Raw genomic sequence first — 17473 nt, 5'->3', positions numbered from 1 at the left:
TGCAGGGGATGTGGTGGCCGCCCTCCCCAAGCGTGTGGCTTTGCAGTTCCGATGGCTTCAAATCTTAAACCGGGAAGGCGAGGCTACTCAGGCCGCAGAGAAGCCGCGGGCCACCGCCTGGTCAAGATGTTGGGGTCAGAGGAGCTGGGACACAGCGGGGCCTTCTCGGAAGAAGGGGCATCTGGTGCAGGAAATACTGCCCCTGGGGCAAAGCGGGGTGGGCGGGGGTGTGTGTGGCAATGCTCACCTTTTAGGCCCAGGTACCCTTTCAACCCCATAGGCCCTTCATCTCCTTTCTCTCCTTTGATGTCTTTCATTCCTGGCAGGATGATGGGAGGTGGTCCTGGGGGCCCGGGGTCCCCGCGGCTGCCTGCAAGGGAACAGAATACAGTCTCTCCCTTGGCCTCCGGGCCAGGCGGAGGGGCACGGGAGGAGGCCCCTCGGCCACGGCTGTCCCTGCCAGTGAGTCCTGAGGGGCTCTGAGCTCCGGGGAGGCATGTCCCCCCCCCCCACTCCCGACTGGGCCTGAACCGGGGGCAAGGGTCTCCGAGAGAGGCCGAGGCTGATGGCAAATGCCCGGCTTCTCCCACGACTTCTTCTCCACGTGAGCAAGTGCGGACCCGCACCCCCAGCCACTATGGAACTTTAGGACATCTTCTTGCCCTGGAAAGGAACCCTGTGCCCATCAGCAGTCACCCCAACTGTTGCCTACCCCCCACCCCAGGAAGCCACGAATCCACGTCCCGTCTCTGTAGATTTGCCTATTCTGGACATTTCACATAAAGGGAAGCAGACAACGTGGCAAAATGCTCTCAAGTTTTATCCACGTTCTAGCAGGTTTCAGACCCTGGTCCTTCCTTCTTGCTGGTCAGCGTTCCTTCATGTAGATCTGGAAAGTTCTCATCATCAGGAAAAACTTCTGTAACTCTGGGTGGTGACAGGTGTTAACTAGTCTTACGTGGTGACCATTTCACTTACACACAAACACTGAACCTCATGACATCACCGGAAACTGAGGTTGTTTTCAATTATACCTCGATAAAAACCTCTGTTGGATACAAACAAAAGTTTCCTTGGATTGGAGTCTTCCCTCATGACACGGCTGGTGGGTTGAGGCTGGGATAAAGTCTTCTAATTTTTGTTAGTTTCCTTCTTTTCTAATTGTGCCTAGGTTTTGGGTGTCTGTGGAAGATTCATTTTAAGCAGGGCTATGCCCCACAAAAGTGAGTCCCAACCCTGTCAGAAACACGGTTCGAGAGGTGGACATACCTTTCACACCCGGCTCCCCAGCCAGACCCTTCAGTCCTGGAATTCCAAAAAATCCAGCCTCTCCTTTGTTTCCCGGAAACCCGGGTCTTCCTTTGAGTCCGACCATGCCTTGGAAGCCATCCATCCCGGGTGAACCTCTCCCACCTTCAGAAGGGACGAGAAAACTGCTGGGTTAGCCATGGATAAACACACGGGACATTTCAGTCTTGCTCGTCTGTGACATTCCGAGGAGGCTAGGATTCCCTACCCTAAAATGGGGATTTCCGGGACACCATTCCTAAGGGGCTTGTCTGCTGACCTGCAAGCAGACTGAGGTGCACAGAGTCAGCCCGCCTGCCGAGTGGCCCCTGGGGCCGAGACGAACGGCAAATGTGTAGCGGTCGTATGAAAGTCGCAAGGGAAACGGATGGTAACCTACGTCCGTGGCTGCCGGGGAGAGGGTGCGGCAGGATGTTAACGCTGCGCCCAGTGTGGGGAGCCCGCAAAGGATCCCTGGAGAGGTAGATCCCCGTGTGGCCCGACAGTCAGGGGCCAGAGGGCTCCCCTTCTAGGAAAACGGGCCTCGGTTCGCGTGCAAATAAACCCAGCCCAGGGACCAGGTGTTTTCCTCGGTTTTGGTTTTGTGATAACCAACCAGCCTCTGGATCTGACCCCAGTGTCCTGAGAGGCCTCTCCACAAATCTCCCACGCGGAGACTGAGTCCTGCCCCCTCGCTCTGGGTACAGGAGTGCCTCGGCATTTTGGGGCAGGTCAGTCACACCCAGCCTCGCATCCCCCGAGGTGGGCTGCCTCCCGGGGGCCCCAGCCTGCTGGTGAGCGGGGCTAGCCTCTCCGAGTCCCAGTGGCACCCCACGCCCGCCTCAGGGGGTGCCCCACGTGCCCGCCGTTACCTTTCTGCCCGGGGATACCAGGCATTCCGCTCATTCCTTTAAACCCAGGACTTCCCGGGGGGCCTCTCTCCCCCAGCAAACCAGGATCACCTCTGTCGCCGAAGAGACCCTTCATGCCCACAGGGCCGGGGACACCGGTGTGCCCTGGGTCCCCTCTGTCTCCAGGCAGGCCTGGAGAGCAGAGGAGAAAAAGATAAACAAACTTAGAAGACCCAAATGCTCGCGGGGCCTGTCACCCTGGACAGCGCCCAAGGGACGTGTGCACCCAGCCTCCTTGTGGGGGGTGCGGCCTCGGGGGGGCCCCGGGGGGCAAACGGCCTGTGGCTTCATCTCCGGGCCTTCTCCCCACCCACCCTCCCCCGAAGGAAGGCCCTGCCTCTCTTCCCAATTCTGCCACTTTCAGAAAACAAGTGATACCCCTCCTCAAAGCAGAGCAGTGATTTTGAAGTTCCACAGTGGAAATTTCATTTTTCCTACTGAAATCTTGCCTGGGACCCCAACATACCACAGATATGAAGGATGAACGGGTTTCTCAAGTAGTTTGAGCTCTTGTTGGCAAAATACATGTCCCGTTTCTAGAACCTGCTACGAGCTGTGTCCTCCCCCCTTTCATATGTTGAAATCCTAAAGCCCCAGTCCCGCGGGGTGGGAGGGCCTTGGAAGACAGGGCCTTGAAATAGGTCATTACAGAGAAACGGGTGCTAATCAGATGTGGCCGGTGTCCGTTTAAGAAGAGATCAGGACCCGGACACACCCAGGGGGACGTGAGACGTCCGGCCTCGAAGTTCGTGCGAGAATGAATGTTGTTTTAAGCTGCTCGGTGGGGGTTTTTTGGAACCCCTACAGGTCTGGCAGGGGGTGCCCTGGAGCCCAGGGTGAGAACTCTCTGGGGGGAGGGTGGTGCTAGTTCACTTGTCAGTACATGTGAGGCCCTGACCCCTCCAGGGCAGGGGGCCTCCTCACCTCCGTGACCGGGGGCGCCTGGCAGGCCCAAGGGCCCCTCCCGGCCGGGAGCTCCTGGGAAGCCGTGCTGTCCCGACGGCCCGGGCAGGCCTGGCTGGCCCGAGGGTCCTAGGAAGCCCGGCTGGCCCTTCAGGCCCGGCATTCCCGGCATGCCCTGGCTTCCTGCGGGATCAAGACAAGTGGGTGAGGCCAAGCCCACGCCCGCCGACCACAGCTGCCTCTCAGATGTCCTCTACCAAACGGTGTCTCGTCCGTTCCGGGGGAGGACCCCGGAGGACCCCGGAGGAGGCACGCAAGTGTAAGGGATACGCTCCCAGCGGCTCCGGCGGCCACCCACCCACCCACACGGCCGCGCGCCCTTCCTGCCGACCACTGGTCACATCAGTGCACCGAGAACACACCCTGGCAGCCAGACGGCAAGCTGTGAGTTCAAGTTTGGGCTTTTTTCTACTTGACGTTGTGTTTTGAGCATTCTGCCACACTTTAAAATATTCTTTACGTGTTGAATGGGTATGCGCGTAGCAGGACTGCGTCATGTGGACACATTCAGCGCCCGCCCGGCCCTGCTCTTGTGGACAGTGTCGCAAGGGATCTGTGCCCGCGTTAGAGGCCGTTTCTTCGGGACGCTGTCCTGGAAGCTGACGTCGTGGGTCAGGCCAATGCTCACTCACGCTGCGGCCGGGCGCTCCAGCGTCGGCTCCGGCCTCTGCACCCGGCCGCCCTCCTGCGGGCTCTCTCCGTCGGGGCTGGTGCGGATGCAGACGGGACCCCGGCCGCAGGATCGGGGGGGAGCGCCCGATCAGCTGCGAGACGCGCAGGGTGGGGTGAGAGTCACATTCCTTTTTTCTCGGGTCGGGTCTTTTTTTTTTTTTAAGATTTTATTTGTTTATTTGAGAGAGAGAATGAGAGAGAGAGAGCACGAGAGGGAAGAGGGTCCGAGGGAGAAGCAGACTCCCCGCTGAGCAGGGAGCCCGATGCGGGGCTCGATCCCGGGACTCCAGGATCATGACCTGAGCCGAAGGCCGTCGCCCAACCGACTGAGCCACCCAGGCGCCCGCGGGTTGGGTTTTTAATGAAAGTTTTGTTCTCCTATTTTCCTTTGGGGATATTGATATTTTTCTTACAGATTTTAGTATTCCTCATATACAATGACTGATTTCTTCCACAGCTATTGTAAAGTTTACTCTACTTTGCTGCCCAAAATTTCATTTTGTTTTTGACATGAAGATTAGCATTCATGTGCAAACTTTATGCACTGTGTGTGCACGCACACGGTTTCTTCCCTTGCTTTTACATTTAGAATATCCTGCCCGAACCAGCTGGTCACGTGAGCATGTATTTTCTCGTAGGCTTTTTTTTTTTTTTCCAGATAGTAAATCCCCAGGCCTTTCTTCTTGGGATTTAAAGTTCACTACGTTCCTCCAGTTAATACCAGTAGGAGGGCCGATGCCCATTTCACAGAGCTTCTCCGATGACCTTCAAGCGCACCTACTCATTGAGCCCACGACCATCCTACGGAGCGTGCAGGCTGACCTGAGTGGAGGGGCAGACAAGTCGGGGGATGGAGGGGAGGGGCATTAACAAAAGGGACCAAGTCAGTGTTGGACCAACCCAGAATCCGACATGTAAACGTGTGTCCCAGTTGTCTGATATGTGGACACAATGGGGGAAATAGGTCTGCCAAGAGCAGGAGCGGATTTGAAGCAGAATCCTGCAAAGAGATTCTCCGAGATGCATGGATGCATGTCCTCACATTCTCCAGTCTTACTACGTACGGGAAATGAGGGCACGTCTATGGCTCAGCTTCTCCTCTGGTGTTAACAGCTCCAGACAGAGTATAATGCTCGTAGCGCCAACGGTCTTGGACAGTAGGCCGTGCTGGAAGCGGTCAAGTCTGATGGGGGGGGGGTCAGTCTCCTGCCGCAAACCGTGCCCGTCCGTGAGGATGGGCAGATAGCTTCACCGCCAAGAGCCCTCCAGGCTGCTGAGCTGAGAGAGTTCGCGGGAGCGGAGATGGGAGCAGAGGCTAGTGGGTTGGTGTGTCCGAGCACGGTTTCTGGAATGCCTCCTTCACAGGAGTGCGATGTGGGTGGGACCGGCCGCAAGAGAAGGGGTCTGCCCCGACCACGGCTACTTCAGTGGCTGCCCTAGAAAAGTCGGGCCTGGGTGGCTTGCTCCTCAGCTGTCTGTTGTGACATCAGAACTCAATATTTTAAACCCATTTCCATTTCTAGAACATCTGCTAAAAAAGGAACACCAACAAAAAAATCTGTTTCCTTCAGCAAAATAACTGTAACTCGTGGACCTGGGCCCCTGTTCTCTATGCAGGCTCTTTGCCCACACACAGGCTGCACCTGCGCGTTCCTGCATCAGGCCCACGCGGCCGAGCAAGCCGCTTGCCCACTGCCTCACTGCCCCGGCCGGTGGGACCCACGCGCAAACAGGTTCTCGAAGCGTTGAAGCTCCCAAGTCAGAACTTTTACTAAACAGTCTGTGTAAGTAAGCAGGTCGCCGAGGGGACACGGTCGGCGGGAAACCTCCACAGGCCCAAACGTCAAGCCGTGGCCATTTGTTATGCTCCAACACTGTGAAGTCTGTGGGAAATAGTTACATTTAAGAACATCCATCGGAAGGTCCCCCTGTGAAGAGCCTGGGTGCTTTGTGCAGCCGGAGAGCACGGAGATCGTTGGGGACGTGGCGCTGCTGCTCCTTTAAACAGCCTCCAGGGAGGCCGCCGCGCTCTGTGCTGTCCTGCCAGCTGGCCAGCCTCCGAGGAGCGACGCTCGCAGCTCCGTAACTGACCGGGGGCCGCCACGTCGGCAAGGACAGACCCAGAAGTCCCGGCAGAGGGTCCCCACCACTGCATGACTTTACCCACGGCCCGTGTACCTGCTTGATGTGTGTGTAAGAGGGTGAGTGTGGATGTGATCGTGTGTGTGAGAGCGTGTGGGCACACGTGTGGGCCTCTGTGTGTACGAACAGGCATATGCGTGTGTGAATAAGCCCGTGGATGCATATGCATGAGCGTGCGGGTGCACGTGCACAAGTGTGTGTGGACCGTGCGTGTGAGCCCGTGTGTGTGCACTCTGGCCCTCTCAGGCTCCTCCTTCCATTCTCTGGCCTCCCCCCAGTGGATCTCTCGATGAAGCCCGGCACCCAGGCTGGGGGTCCTCCTCTTCAGTCGACAGTGGGGATGTGATCAACATGGGACCCCCTGCCCCGTCCCCCCTCCCCCAGCCCCAGCCTCAGGCCTCCTGGAAACAGACAGGCTCATCTGAGAACCCACTGGCGCTCCTGAGCCTGGCGAGTTCGCCTGTCTGTCGAGGACCAGGCTTCCTCCGCCTGAGTGTTCTGAGGCCCGACGGCACTGGAGGGACGAGCCACCCGCTTCCTGCACCACTTCTGCCTGGGCTTGGGAGCCGGCACTGACAGCCGGGCCATTGACAGACGAGGAGTCAGTTCGTGAAGTCATGGCTCTCCCTGCATCTCCATATCTGATCGGCAACACCAACGGTCTGGCGGTCTCCAGTGCGTGGCGCACCGGAAGGTAAATGCTTGCTCTTCAGTGACTTCCAGTCTTCCACAGGCCAAGGGTGCTTGGGGTTCGGATGCCAGTTCTGCATAAACTGGATTCACAGAGCCATCGGATGCCCTGGCCATGCGCCAGACTACTTCCTTACATGTACACCGATGATGCTGCGGATGTTAAAATGTCCCACTCCGTCAGTTTTCACACCAGCCGGTTAAGCTGGGCTCCACGTCATTTCTGTCTTCTGCCTTGCCCTATATTCCTCAGCACAGACTCTTCCCTTCACACCAGCAGCACACATTCTGCAGAACGCTCCCCGCCCAGCTTGAGAACAGACGACAAGCATCATTAGTCTGTACGTGTGAAAGCTCCGAAGGCCACCCCGTCCTGGCTATAGAACGTAAACCCAGGGATGATCAGTGTCCTAAGACCTTCTAAAGAGATACTGGTACCGAGTGTGGGGGAGAAAAAGCAACACGCACTCCATACAGCCTGTGGTTTTCATCAAATCCTGGGAGGGATTTCGGACCCACCTTCGGGCGCCACGGTGCTGTGGGACTGGGCTCCCCGCTCCCCTCCCGCCGTGAGGACTTACCCCTGAATCCAGGTGGGCCTCTCTCTCCCGGAGGGCCTTTCAGCCCGGGCTGTCCTGGCAGTCCAGCATCACCCCGGGGCCCGGGCTGGGCTCCCAGAACTTCTCCGGGAAGGCCCCTGTCCCCGGGGGGCCCGATGGGGCCTGGCAGACCAGTGGGACCTGAGGGTCCATCCGCACCAGGAAGGCCTGCTGCACCTTTGGATCCTCGGGGCCCCACGAACCCTGAAAGGAAACATGGGTCGTCCCCGTAACTACAGGTTAACATCGTGATGGGCCAAGACAGGTATCGGAAAGAGGCTGCAAACGGCAAGGTTGGCAGTCGGGGGCCTCAGCTCAAGCCCTCGCCCAGTCTCCCACCTTGGGACCCACAGCCTTCCACCCTGCTCCACCGTCTGGCCCCCAGCCCCATGATGTAGCTGAAGTGCAGAAGACCTTTAGAACCAGCTGCTTCTTGGACCTGAATCTTCATAATTCATGCGCTTCCTTGTACTAAGATTCCCCAAAGAATGGCTCCCTTGGACCTTCCAAGTTATGTGTGCCAAGTGAGGACAGAATTCCCTCCAAGTCCAGGAAAAAGGAGTATGCTCTTTTAGTCACCAATGGCTTCTATAATTCACTGTGTCAAATGTCGATGAGCGCTTGCTCAGATGAGCACAAGCTCGAGAGCCCAGCGGAGCATAGACCCTCGTGTGCTGTCTGGTGAGAGAGAGACTGGAGTCGACATCTGAGGGCCTTATGCCTTTGGTGACAGACTCAGGAGAGGACAGCACTGGGTTGCCTTTGGAATGTTCAACATCAACCAGAAAAAATCGTTCCGTACACCTGTCTCTTTTTTCCTGTAGGAGCTGGAGGGATCTTATGCAAAACTCCAGCGTGACATGAGTGATGGGAAGGTGGAGAATTTTAAATTTCCCAACCAAGGAACAAAGTGGTCATCAAGCATGTGTTGACAGTTCCTGAGTGTCCAAAGACAGGACAGCTGGGGCACCCACGTCACACGCAGTCGCCTCCCAAACCTATGGGGCTGCATGGGGGTCTGACCCTGCCTTACCTGGGGGTCCTGGGAATCCTTCACGACCTGGGTCTCCGGGGAGACCCTTGAGCCCTGGTGCTCCGTCAGCTCCCGAGAGTCCTGGTATCCCTTGGAGGCCCTTGGCACCTAAATAACCCAAAGAAACCATGACACCCGTCAGAGCCCCATGAGCAAACCCCAGCAGCAAATGTGTGGGAGATGGTCAGGTTCAGCAGCTGACCTCACACGGTCCTTGTGAGCCCGGGAAACAACGAGGCGGGGGGATGTCACCCGAAAGGGCACTTCTGACGGCTGGCCATGCCCACGGCAAACCCCACCGACCCCGCAGGTGTGTCCGTCTACGCCCTCCCCAGAGGGCACGGGTAGAAGCCTTCCCTCCAGACTTGGCTGTATCCTTTACCCAGAGCCAGTCCTCCCAGATCTGAGAAACGCTGACTTGTACTTCGAATAGATGCCTCAGACGGAAAAGAGGAAGCCTCAGACCAGCTAAATGAACGAATCCTGTACTATCGGACGTCTTTGATCGGACCCCTTTCATGGGAAGCAAACTCGAGATATTTTTTACGTGTGTCTCTGTGTCTGTCTGGTCTGAGGCTCAGAGATTCTCTTCGTCTGAGGAACACAATAAAAGGGCTTTGCACAGAGGACGTCCTACACGGCGATAAGGTTCGACAGACAGAATAAAGCAAAAGATGCATTTCTCAAGTTGTTTGAAGTGAAGATGCATTTGGTGAGCTCTACTCATCAGTCAGTCCCTGAAAGGTGATTGCAGTCAGGCCTATGGGCGGGTGCACCCAAAATGAAGACAGGACACAGAACCCACACATGCTGCCTCTGAGCTCTCCTGCGGCCTCGGGGTCACAGGCTGGGGCCCTTCTGGGGGAATCTGTGTGTGTGGGAAACACTACACACCATTTTCTGCAAGCCCACAATCACGTTCTGGAACGGAGTATTAGTCTGCACCAGAGATGTGGAATCTATGAGCTTGTGAAGCTTCATGTTGTCAAAACATGATCAAAACCCTCACACGCAGCTCATGCGTATTTTGGGCCCTGCTTCCACCCAGCTGCTGCTGAAAACCGTCCTTCTGCAGGCTGCTACCCCCGGGGTCCGGCACTGGTGACTGGGTCGGTGTCTGTGGACGGACGGATGCCCAGAGCTAGAGCGGGAAGGTCACAGAGTGCCGTGTGGATAACGCAATGAGGGAGAGGCATGCTGGGTCCTCAGAAGGCAGCCCGGGGACGTTTCAGTGCAAATAACACTTGTGCCTTTCGCCCTGCTGTCCCCAGCCCCCGCGGACTGTGAGCCTGGGAGAAGCCCTTGAGCTCGGGGATGTGCACCATAAGGCCAGGGACTTCTCTTGTCTTGGGGGTTGTCCTCTCGCTAGCTCGGCACTTCACAGTTTATATAGGACCTCCCCCACAGTGTATCATGTGCAGTGTTAAGGGTGTCATTTGCAAAGTGGGAGGAGTCCAGAACACCTGTATTATTCCTCTTGTAGAGCCAAGAAGACTAAGACCCACAAGGGATGAGCGATGCCCGAGGCCCCCCCGCTAATTAGCGGAAGAGCCGCGCGCCCCACGCTCTCAGCGCCGAGTCAGTGATCGGAGTGATCGGGGCGCTTTCCCTTGCCCTGTGGCAGCCAGAGGAGGAGCTCCCGGGGTCCGAGGACTCGTCTGCCCTGGGCTGACAGACACAGGCATCTGGGGGTCCCCCAGGGGCGAGGCTGCCCAGACCCCAGCCCTTATCTGAAAAGCCATGCTGCAACTGGGCACGTGGATGGTTCCAGACACTGGGCTCTGCCACCTGGAACCTTACTCGATTCACGGGGATGCTGTGGTTGGGCGACCCTACAAGCGTGACCACGGTCTGCGACGTCTGGGGGGAAGAGGGCAGGACACAGCAAGAAGAGGAGCCAAGAGGGGCAGGGACAGCGAAGACCCAGAGGAAGGGGAGACGCCTCCCACTTACCTGTGAGGCCTGGCGGTCCCGGCAGGCCTGGCGATCCCTTGGGCCCTCCGACACAATCTGGAGGAGAGGAAGAGAGAGGAGCTGGGCGTCTCTCACGCCGACTCTCCCCGCTTCGCGGGTTGCCAAGGGCGGAAGCGGCCACCATGAAAAGCGGCCACTGTTTTATGATCAGAGTCATTTGATGATTTAATTAATCTTGATCCCAGTGTAAATAAAGGTCTAGTTTCTTTGTGTAACGAATCGGAATATTAGTATAAGGGCCGGAGAGGTCAGTGCAGTGAAATAGGCCGGGCACTGGGCTGGTGATGCGGTCACCCGCACCGAGGGCTGTCGTCTGGCACCGCTGAGCTACTCTGGGTCCATCCCAGCCTGCCAGTGGGACTGCCTGTCTTCCTCTGACGTTCCCCAGTCGATGGAGGCGGCCAGCGATTGCTAAAGGGATTCTTTGACTTCTCCTTTGTGACTCTGAATCCTTCCAGAATTAGCCACGGCGCTGAGCGGCTGTGAGCCGTGAGAAATGAAACCGGGCTGTGGCCACCTCCGGTTGGGGTGGCATCATGGGGCGGGGGGTGTTGTGTCGTCTGGCCTCCTGTGCGGTGCTAGGGGTCCCGGACTGCACACTGGCCAGCCCAGGTCATCAGGATAAAGGAAATGGAGGTCTCCGGGGTCAGGGGCTCCGGCCTGCAGAGTCTCACGTTCAGGGCCCTCCCAGCAGCTCTCTGAAGGCTCCGCAGTGCCCGCTCTGCACCCTCACCCCGAGTGCCTGATCTGTGCCCACACGTCCGCCCCGACCTCGAGCAGGGACCCACGGACCCTGACGTCACTTCTGCAACCTGACCTCGATCCTGAGAGTCACACCCCAACTTTCAGCGGCCACTCGCGACCTGCTGCATGCTCACTTTCTAGGAGCACCTATACTCCGTGCAAACCTCTTCAAAATCCTGACCGAGGCTGGCGTTCCCTTCATACCCTGGACTCATCCTGGCTTCCCACTGGGGTTCCTCAGTGCACCTTCAATGCCGGGCGGCTCAGCCTCCGATGGAGTCTCTCCTGTCTACTTCGCCACCTCTGGGCCTCGGCTCGGGGTCACCACATGTCCCCTTCCGTCAGCCCTGGTTCTCTCTAGCATTATTCATCGCTTGACCCCATTCTCTTCTGACAGGTATCAGACCCCTCCTCGTACAGTCCACACACACACACACACACACACACACACACACACGGATGAATACATGCATAGATTTTAGTGTGACAACACTTATCTGCTGAGTTCTTACCAATACTGTAGCTTGATGCTTCATATTGGTGGGAAAACCAGGTAACCCTACGCTGTATTACGCTTGCCTTGCCTTTGGTGGCAAGAGGACGCAGAGGGCGTGCCCCTCCAAGCCTTGCACCATCTGCATTTCTTACTGCACCTGCAGGCTCTCCAGCGGAGCTCACAGCAATTGCTGATGAGTCACATACTTCATAAACCAAAGGCTCTGAAGTGTCCTAAAGCGTCCTGGTCTTCACTACAGTACCTGGCTGCACGGCCTCCTGTCCGTCACCTCCGATGGGCCTTTTCACACCTGTGTCACAGTCTGGGAACAAGACATGCAGGAATGAGGTGGCTGAGACTTAGGGACTTCCCCACGGGTGCATGCTGGAGGGCGGCCGGGCTGGCGGGGAATCCAAGCCCCATTTCTGAGCTTCTGTGCAGAGCCCCAATGACCCTAGCACCCGAGGGAGAGGATCCGAGTGTGACCAGAGTCTGATGGGCCTGGAAAGCCCCGCGGTCAGGGTCATTTGAACACAAGAACTGATGGTGCCACACACATCCTCACGGGACCCCCGGGGGAATTTACACATTGCCAAAGAAGGACAGTGGGTGTTGGGGCCAGTGTCCCATGACTGAGAGATGAAGAGAGGCTTCCTCCATACCTATTTGTCCGGGAGTGCCTGGGGGGCCGGGGGGACCGGGAAAGCCTGGTGGTCCAGGTAATCCGGCATCTCCGGGGAATCCACGCTCGCCTTTGGGGCCGGGCAGGCCCAGTCCCGGGGAGCCCCTTTCTCCTGGAACGCCCTTAGTGCCAGGTACTCCCGGGTAACCTGAGTCCCCTGGGGGGCCTTTGATGCCATCACCCTGCGTGAAAATTCAGTTTCTCTCTTAAAATCCACGTAAACCTCAAAGGCAGCCATACCCCACTTCTCCTTCCCGTTCCCCCGAGCTGGTGTGATGGACGCAGAGCAGGATGGTGGACATTCACAGCACCTGCCATCACGGTCTGACCAAGCACAAAACCAAGGCAGGCTTTATATCAGTCTGAGTGTTTACTGTCCTCTCCCCAAGCCCCTGGCATATCCCCTCAGCTGGGACCTTCGTTCACAGAAGCTTCTGATGGGAGCAGTTCGGCACAGGCTTGGATTAATGGCAGTAGGAGCACTGTTCCTACTGCTATGATGGGGCACTGGGACGTATCCCCCATTCACAGGGACGATCCATCTTGAGAGGAAAGGCAGTCTTTGATTTGGACCAGAAAGAGCAGCTCACTGGAGCAAGGAGACACGACTGGATTGAAGAAGCGGGGGCTCCCTGTGGGTGAAAGTGCCCAGCAGGTGCAGAAGGAGAGGGGCGGTGGAGCGATAAAAGGGGGCTGTGGGCACGGGGGTTAGGGGATTGAGGTCAGCGGGGGCAGACATGCGGCCGGCTCCGTGCTGAGCGGATCTGAATGGGCTGGTGCCACAAGGCGGCCAAGTCCCAGCCCATCCACCCGAGAGCCACTTGTGAGGCTGGGACGCGCCAGGGGCAGGCGGCAGCCCATCCATGCTCCTGAGCATCCCCACCTCTCTGACCCTCCCGCAGCTCCCAGCCCCGCGGAGACCCTAGGACTGCAGACGGGGACCCGCACTCCGTGCGGACGAGCCACGGGACTGGCCGGCACACGCTGGGCTCAGGTGCAGGGCATGCAGCAGTGGGCTAGTATGGTTGTGCCACACCAACTCTTTCTGAAAATGGTTTTCAGGGTTGTAACTAGAAAAACAACACCAGGTTACTAACAATCCAGGTGTTTTCCAAGAGCCCAAAGAGAAGTGCTCTGAAAACCGAACAGTGCTGTAGTGGGAATGACCCGGGTGGAGCGAGCAGGCCTGGCCTGGGCATGAGGCCAACGAGCCGGCGCAGGGAACCGCGGTGTGAGGCTCTGACAAGGACGTGCTGTGGGTGGAACCGCGTTCCCCGCGCCCCCCCCCCCCCGGGGTGCTGGAGTCCCGACCCCGGCCCGAGAATGTGGCTGCTTTGGAAACGGGGTCCGTGAGGGCCATGAGGGTAAGGGGAGGCTGGTGTCTCACAGACAGGGAGATTCGCCCACAGAGACGGCGGGCACGCAGGGACGATGATGTGAAGACACAGGCAGAGGACAGCCGTCTACAAGCCAAGGGACACCCGAGGCCGCCGGACCTGGCGGAGAGCCTGCAGCGGGTTCCGCCCCGGGGCCTCGTTCTAGACTCCCGTTCTGTGCTCCACAGGGACGCATCTCTGCTTACTCTCCACCATCCCCTGTGCCCTCTGGGCTTGGCTTCCAACCCACCTCCCTGTTTCCTCAGGACAGGACTGGGCTCGTTGCAACAGTCCATATGCTGCGCGGCATTCAGCGCAGCGTCAGCACCGCGGGCGTCCGGGGCGCGCAGGCCCAGACCCATCAGGACCAGGGCGCTGCAGCCCCCCTCTCGCAGGACTCACCGGAGCGCCCGGGAGGCCTGGGAATCCATCCAGCCCGTCGCGGCCAGGGACACCGTCGTCACCTTTCAGCCCCGGCACACCCGGGACACCTGGCTGTCCCCTCTCACCTGGGAAAGGATTTGCAGAGTGAGGCCACTCAGGCAGGAGCAGCTGCAGGAGGACTGTGGGTCCAGGAACTGCCGGGCCCTGAAGACTGACCTTTGGTGGTGACCGCTCTGGAATCCCCCTTCACCCCTTTGGGCCCGGGAGGTCCAACGTTGCCAGGGGAGCCCTGTGGGAACAAACACACAACGCCTTCCTCCTTCATTCTGCTAAGGCCACCTGGGAAGGTGAGGAGTTTCACTGCGTACAGCCTGGGAGCCCCCACCCGCCATCAAGCCCAGCGCTGCCCCCAACAACTTTCTGCCTTGCGAGAGATGCTCCGTCCCTGGCCGTCCACTTTGGTAGCCACCAACCACAAACGGCCACTGAGCACTTGAAGGTGGCCAGTGGGACTGACTTCTAAAATTTCAAATCATTAAAACATAATGGAAGGAGCCCTACGTGGCTGTATAGTGAAAACCAGAAGCTTGCTGCTCCAAGTGCTCCAAGTCTGCGGACCAGCAGCATCGGCCTCTCCCGGGGGGCTTGTTAGAAACGCAGAACCTCAGGCCCTACCCGACACTGAACTGGAATCTGTATTTCAACCAGCTCCCAGGGACTCACACGCTCATGAACTTTTGAGAAGCAATGGTCTAAAACAAACACAAGGTTGCTAACTCTTAACTACGTTATTTAGAATCTGAGCAGGTACTAAGCCTCCAAGTACAAAGGATGGAAATTTGTGCTCATTCAATGTTGAGAGCAACAGTGTCCTTTGTGGACAGCTTGTCTTCCAGACTGAAATTAAGGCTGGAAAAAAAAAATCATACTTTAGAGACAAGCTGAGTATAGGGACACTAACATTTTAGGTTGTGAAATCTAGTGTAGGTCTTTCAATGGGCAGTAATGAGCAGGTCAGCGGTCAGGATGTTAGTATGTGTCATGTGCTGGTTTTCGGCAAATCTTGGTTGTTACTTGCAAGAATGTGGGAACTTTTAGTGTTGGTCTAATGAAATGGAATGTCCTGAAGAATTCCACAGATACTTGACTTATTGATTTAGTTCTCTGCAGAAAAGGGCAACATTCTTTCCTTGTCCAGGAGTGTGTCGCACGCAGACGGTGCTCAGTACGTGTGCTGGGCAAACAGATGGACGGTGAACTCATTTACTGACTGACTCCCGACTTCAAACACGCTCTCCCAGACTCTATCGGTACAAACATTAAAAAACAAAACACAAACAAACAAAAAAATCCCATTCCAGGCATTCCTCCTGCTGCAGGGTTGCCGGACCCATAAACATATAATTAAATGCAAGACAACAAACAAAATGCCACAGGTCTTTGAACAAAAACGCCGGGGGCATGTGCGTCATACAGTTGGAGGGAAGATTTTAGACATCCCAGGTGCACAAAAGGGGGTCCATTTGGCTTCTAGGAAATATTTGATCATCTTATAAACAACCAAAGATTCCACCAGTTTTGCCTCTCGTAAGTTTGCAACTCTCACTACATACGCATCTGCATCTACGAGCTAAGGCAGCCAGGACTTGGAGACAGTATCATTTTTAAACCAGGGTAAAACATAGTGCCTACTATTTTTAGATGGATAAAACCGTGTGTGTTCTGAGAAACCTCGCAGGCGTGGAGCGGAGGGTGCTTTGGATCTCATTTCGCCTGCAAAGCTCCCGTGCCACGAAGCAATCAGGAGGGACCACCTTCCGTTGTCAGCAGCTCCGTGGGGCTGCCCCTCCCCAGCACCAGGTCACGGAGCCAGATCGCTCTAACTGTCCTTGGCCCGGTGTCCTGAGCAATTTTTCCTCTATTGCTAAGCACAACAATAGAGTTTTCACTTTATAAATCTCTTGCAGCTCTCTTTTTAAGTAAAATAAACAAATAAGTAACAAAGCATATTTTCTTTGCTTTTATCTAAAATTGACTTTGAAATCAGTGGTTAAAACCTCTTGCCAGAGAAAGCTACAGATGCTCTTCTCATAGGTGTGAACTAAAGTCGGCTTAGTTGGTACACACGGGGAACCCGCCGGCAGGGAAGTTTCGTACATTCCTAGAAATTCATGGTTTACTTGGAGGTCTCACTTCCTATCCCCTTAAGGGCCACTTCATAAAACGCTTCATCGTTTCTGTACTAAATTTCAAAAGGTGAATGTTCAGTAAGATGTTTTACATTCAAGAGGCTAGGTGTTTTATTGTTGTTGGGTTTTTTTTTTTTTGAGATCTAATTCATACACCATAAAATCCACCATTTTGAAGCATATAATTTGGGTTTTTTTGGTATTTTCACAAGACTGTGTAACCATCACTAATCTTTAATTGCAGAACAATTTCATCCCTGCCCCTGAGAAGACCTCACAGCCATGACACACTCACTGCCCTCCCCCCCCCCCCCCCCCCCCCGCAGCCCCTGGAGACCCCGCTCTGCCTTCTAGCTCTAGATCTGCCCATCCTGGACACTTCCTGTGAATGGCATCATATGACATCTGTTCTTTTTGGGACAGTCTTCTTCCACTCAGCATGTTTCTGAGGCTCGTCCCCACTGTAGCAGGTGCCCGAGCTCCTGCCCTCACGAGGGCTGAAGGATAGTCCCCTGTGTGGGGACACTGCCTTTTGCTTATCTGTTCATCAACTGATGGACGTTTAAGCTGTTTCTACTTTTCGGCTTTTATCAGCCATAAGTTTGAACATCTGTGCACAAGTTTCTGTGCGGACACGTGTTTTGGATTCTCTGAGGTTCCCAGCAGGGTCGGGGGTGGGCCTTGCACCATTTTCCACAGTGGCTGTGCCGTTCTCAAGTTCCTTCTGGAGCTCCTGGCCTGTGAGTGTTGCTGGTTTAAACGTATGTTCATCTAATAAACCAAAGCAGTCAAGGGCGTCCTGTGAGCTTCGATAGGTGCCTCACCTTGAACCCGGGAAACCCAGGGATGCCGTGCTGGCCGGGGTCTCCTTGGCTCCCTTTCTTCCCTGGCTCTCCACTGATGCCGGGAAAGCCCTTGGGGCCTGGCAGCCCCGGGAGCCCCGCGATGAACTGATCACTCTCTGCGCACTTACAGTCCCCAGTGTCACCTGCAGCGTGAGGCAGAGGGAAAGACTCGTTACTTCCTTTTGAAGCGTGTGCTAGACACTTCCGGGCTGTGCAGGGTACAGAAGTCCAGGGCGGTGGGGGCTGGCCCGACGAGGAGGCACTCCGGGACCTCGCCTGCTCCGTGCTCCGTGGGGACTGTTTCCGAGATGAGGAGCAGGAGTTCCTCCCCGGGATGCGGAATCCTGCCACGTTTCCCCAAGATGCTAAACAGTATGTCGTTTACCGAGGTGTGTGTGGAGCTGAGGAACGGGGGCCTCCCGGGGCAGGGGCTGGGGGGAGACAGGGTTCCAGGGGCTGGGGAAAAGGGGGAGCCACGGCTCAGAC

The 17473-nt window shown here is 56.5% G+C and overlaps 1 protein-coding gene across 2 annotated transcripts in view; it reads right to left on the bottom strand.

The window, feature by feature from the left end:
• The window catches only part of COL4A2 (collagen type IV alpha 2 chain), a 168537-nt gene that overhangs the window by 13393 nt on the left and 137671 nt on the right, over nt 1-17473 (bottom strand). For both annotated transcript variants that reach the window (XM_073887417.1, XM_025874778.2), the window contains exons 22-33: nt 16967-17130; nt 14170-14242; nt 13972-14078; nt 12174-12375; nt 11774-11833; nt 10251-10307; nt 8298-8405; nt 7247-7468; nt 3123-3284; nt 2160-2330; nt 1270-1413; nt 248-370 (exon numbers count right to left, since the gene is read on the bottom strand). In XM_073887417.1, coding sequence (XP_073743518.1) covers nt 248-370; nt 1270-1413; nt 2160-2330; nt 3123-3284; nt 7247-7468; nt 8298-8405; nt 10251-10307; nt 11774-11833; nt 12174-12375; nt 13972-14078; nt 14170-14242; nt 16967-17130 — 1593 coding nt within the window. The remainder of the gene's footprint in view (nt 1-247; nt 371-1269; nt 1414-2159; nt 2331-3122; nt 3285-7246; nt 7469-8297; nt 8406-10250; nt 10308-11773; nt 11834-12173; nt 12376-13971; nt 14079-14169; nt 14243-16966; nt 17131-17473) is intronic.

The sequence above is a fragment of the Callorhinus ursinus genome, unplaced genomic scaffold, assembly GCF_003265705.2.
Source record: "Callorhinus ursinus isolate GAN/ISIS: 27379988/994484 unplaced genomic scaffold, GSC_fseal_2.0 scaffold79, whole genome shotgun sequence".
Classification (NCBI taxonomy): Eukaryota; Metazoa; Chordata; class Mammalia; order Carnivora; family Otariidae; genus Callorhinus; species Callorhinus ursinus.
Note: the sequence above shows the minus strand (reverse complement) of the source record. Positions and strands in the feature narration are given on the sequence as shown.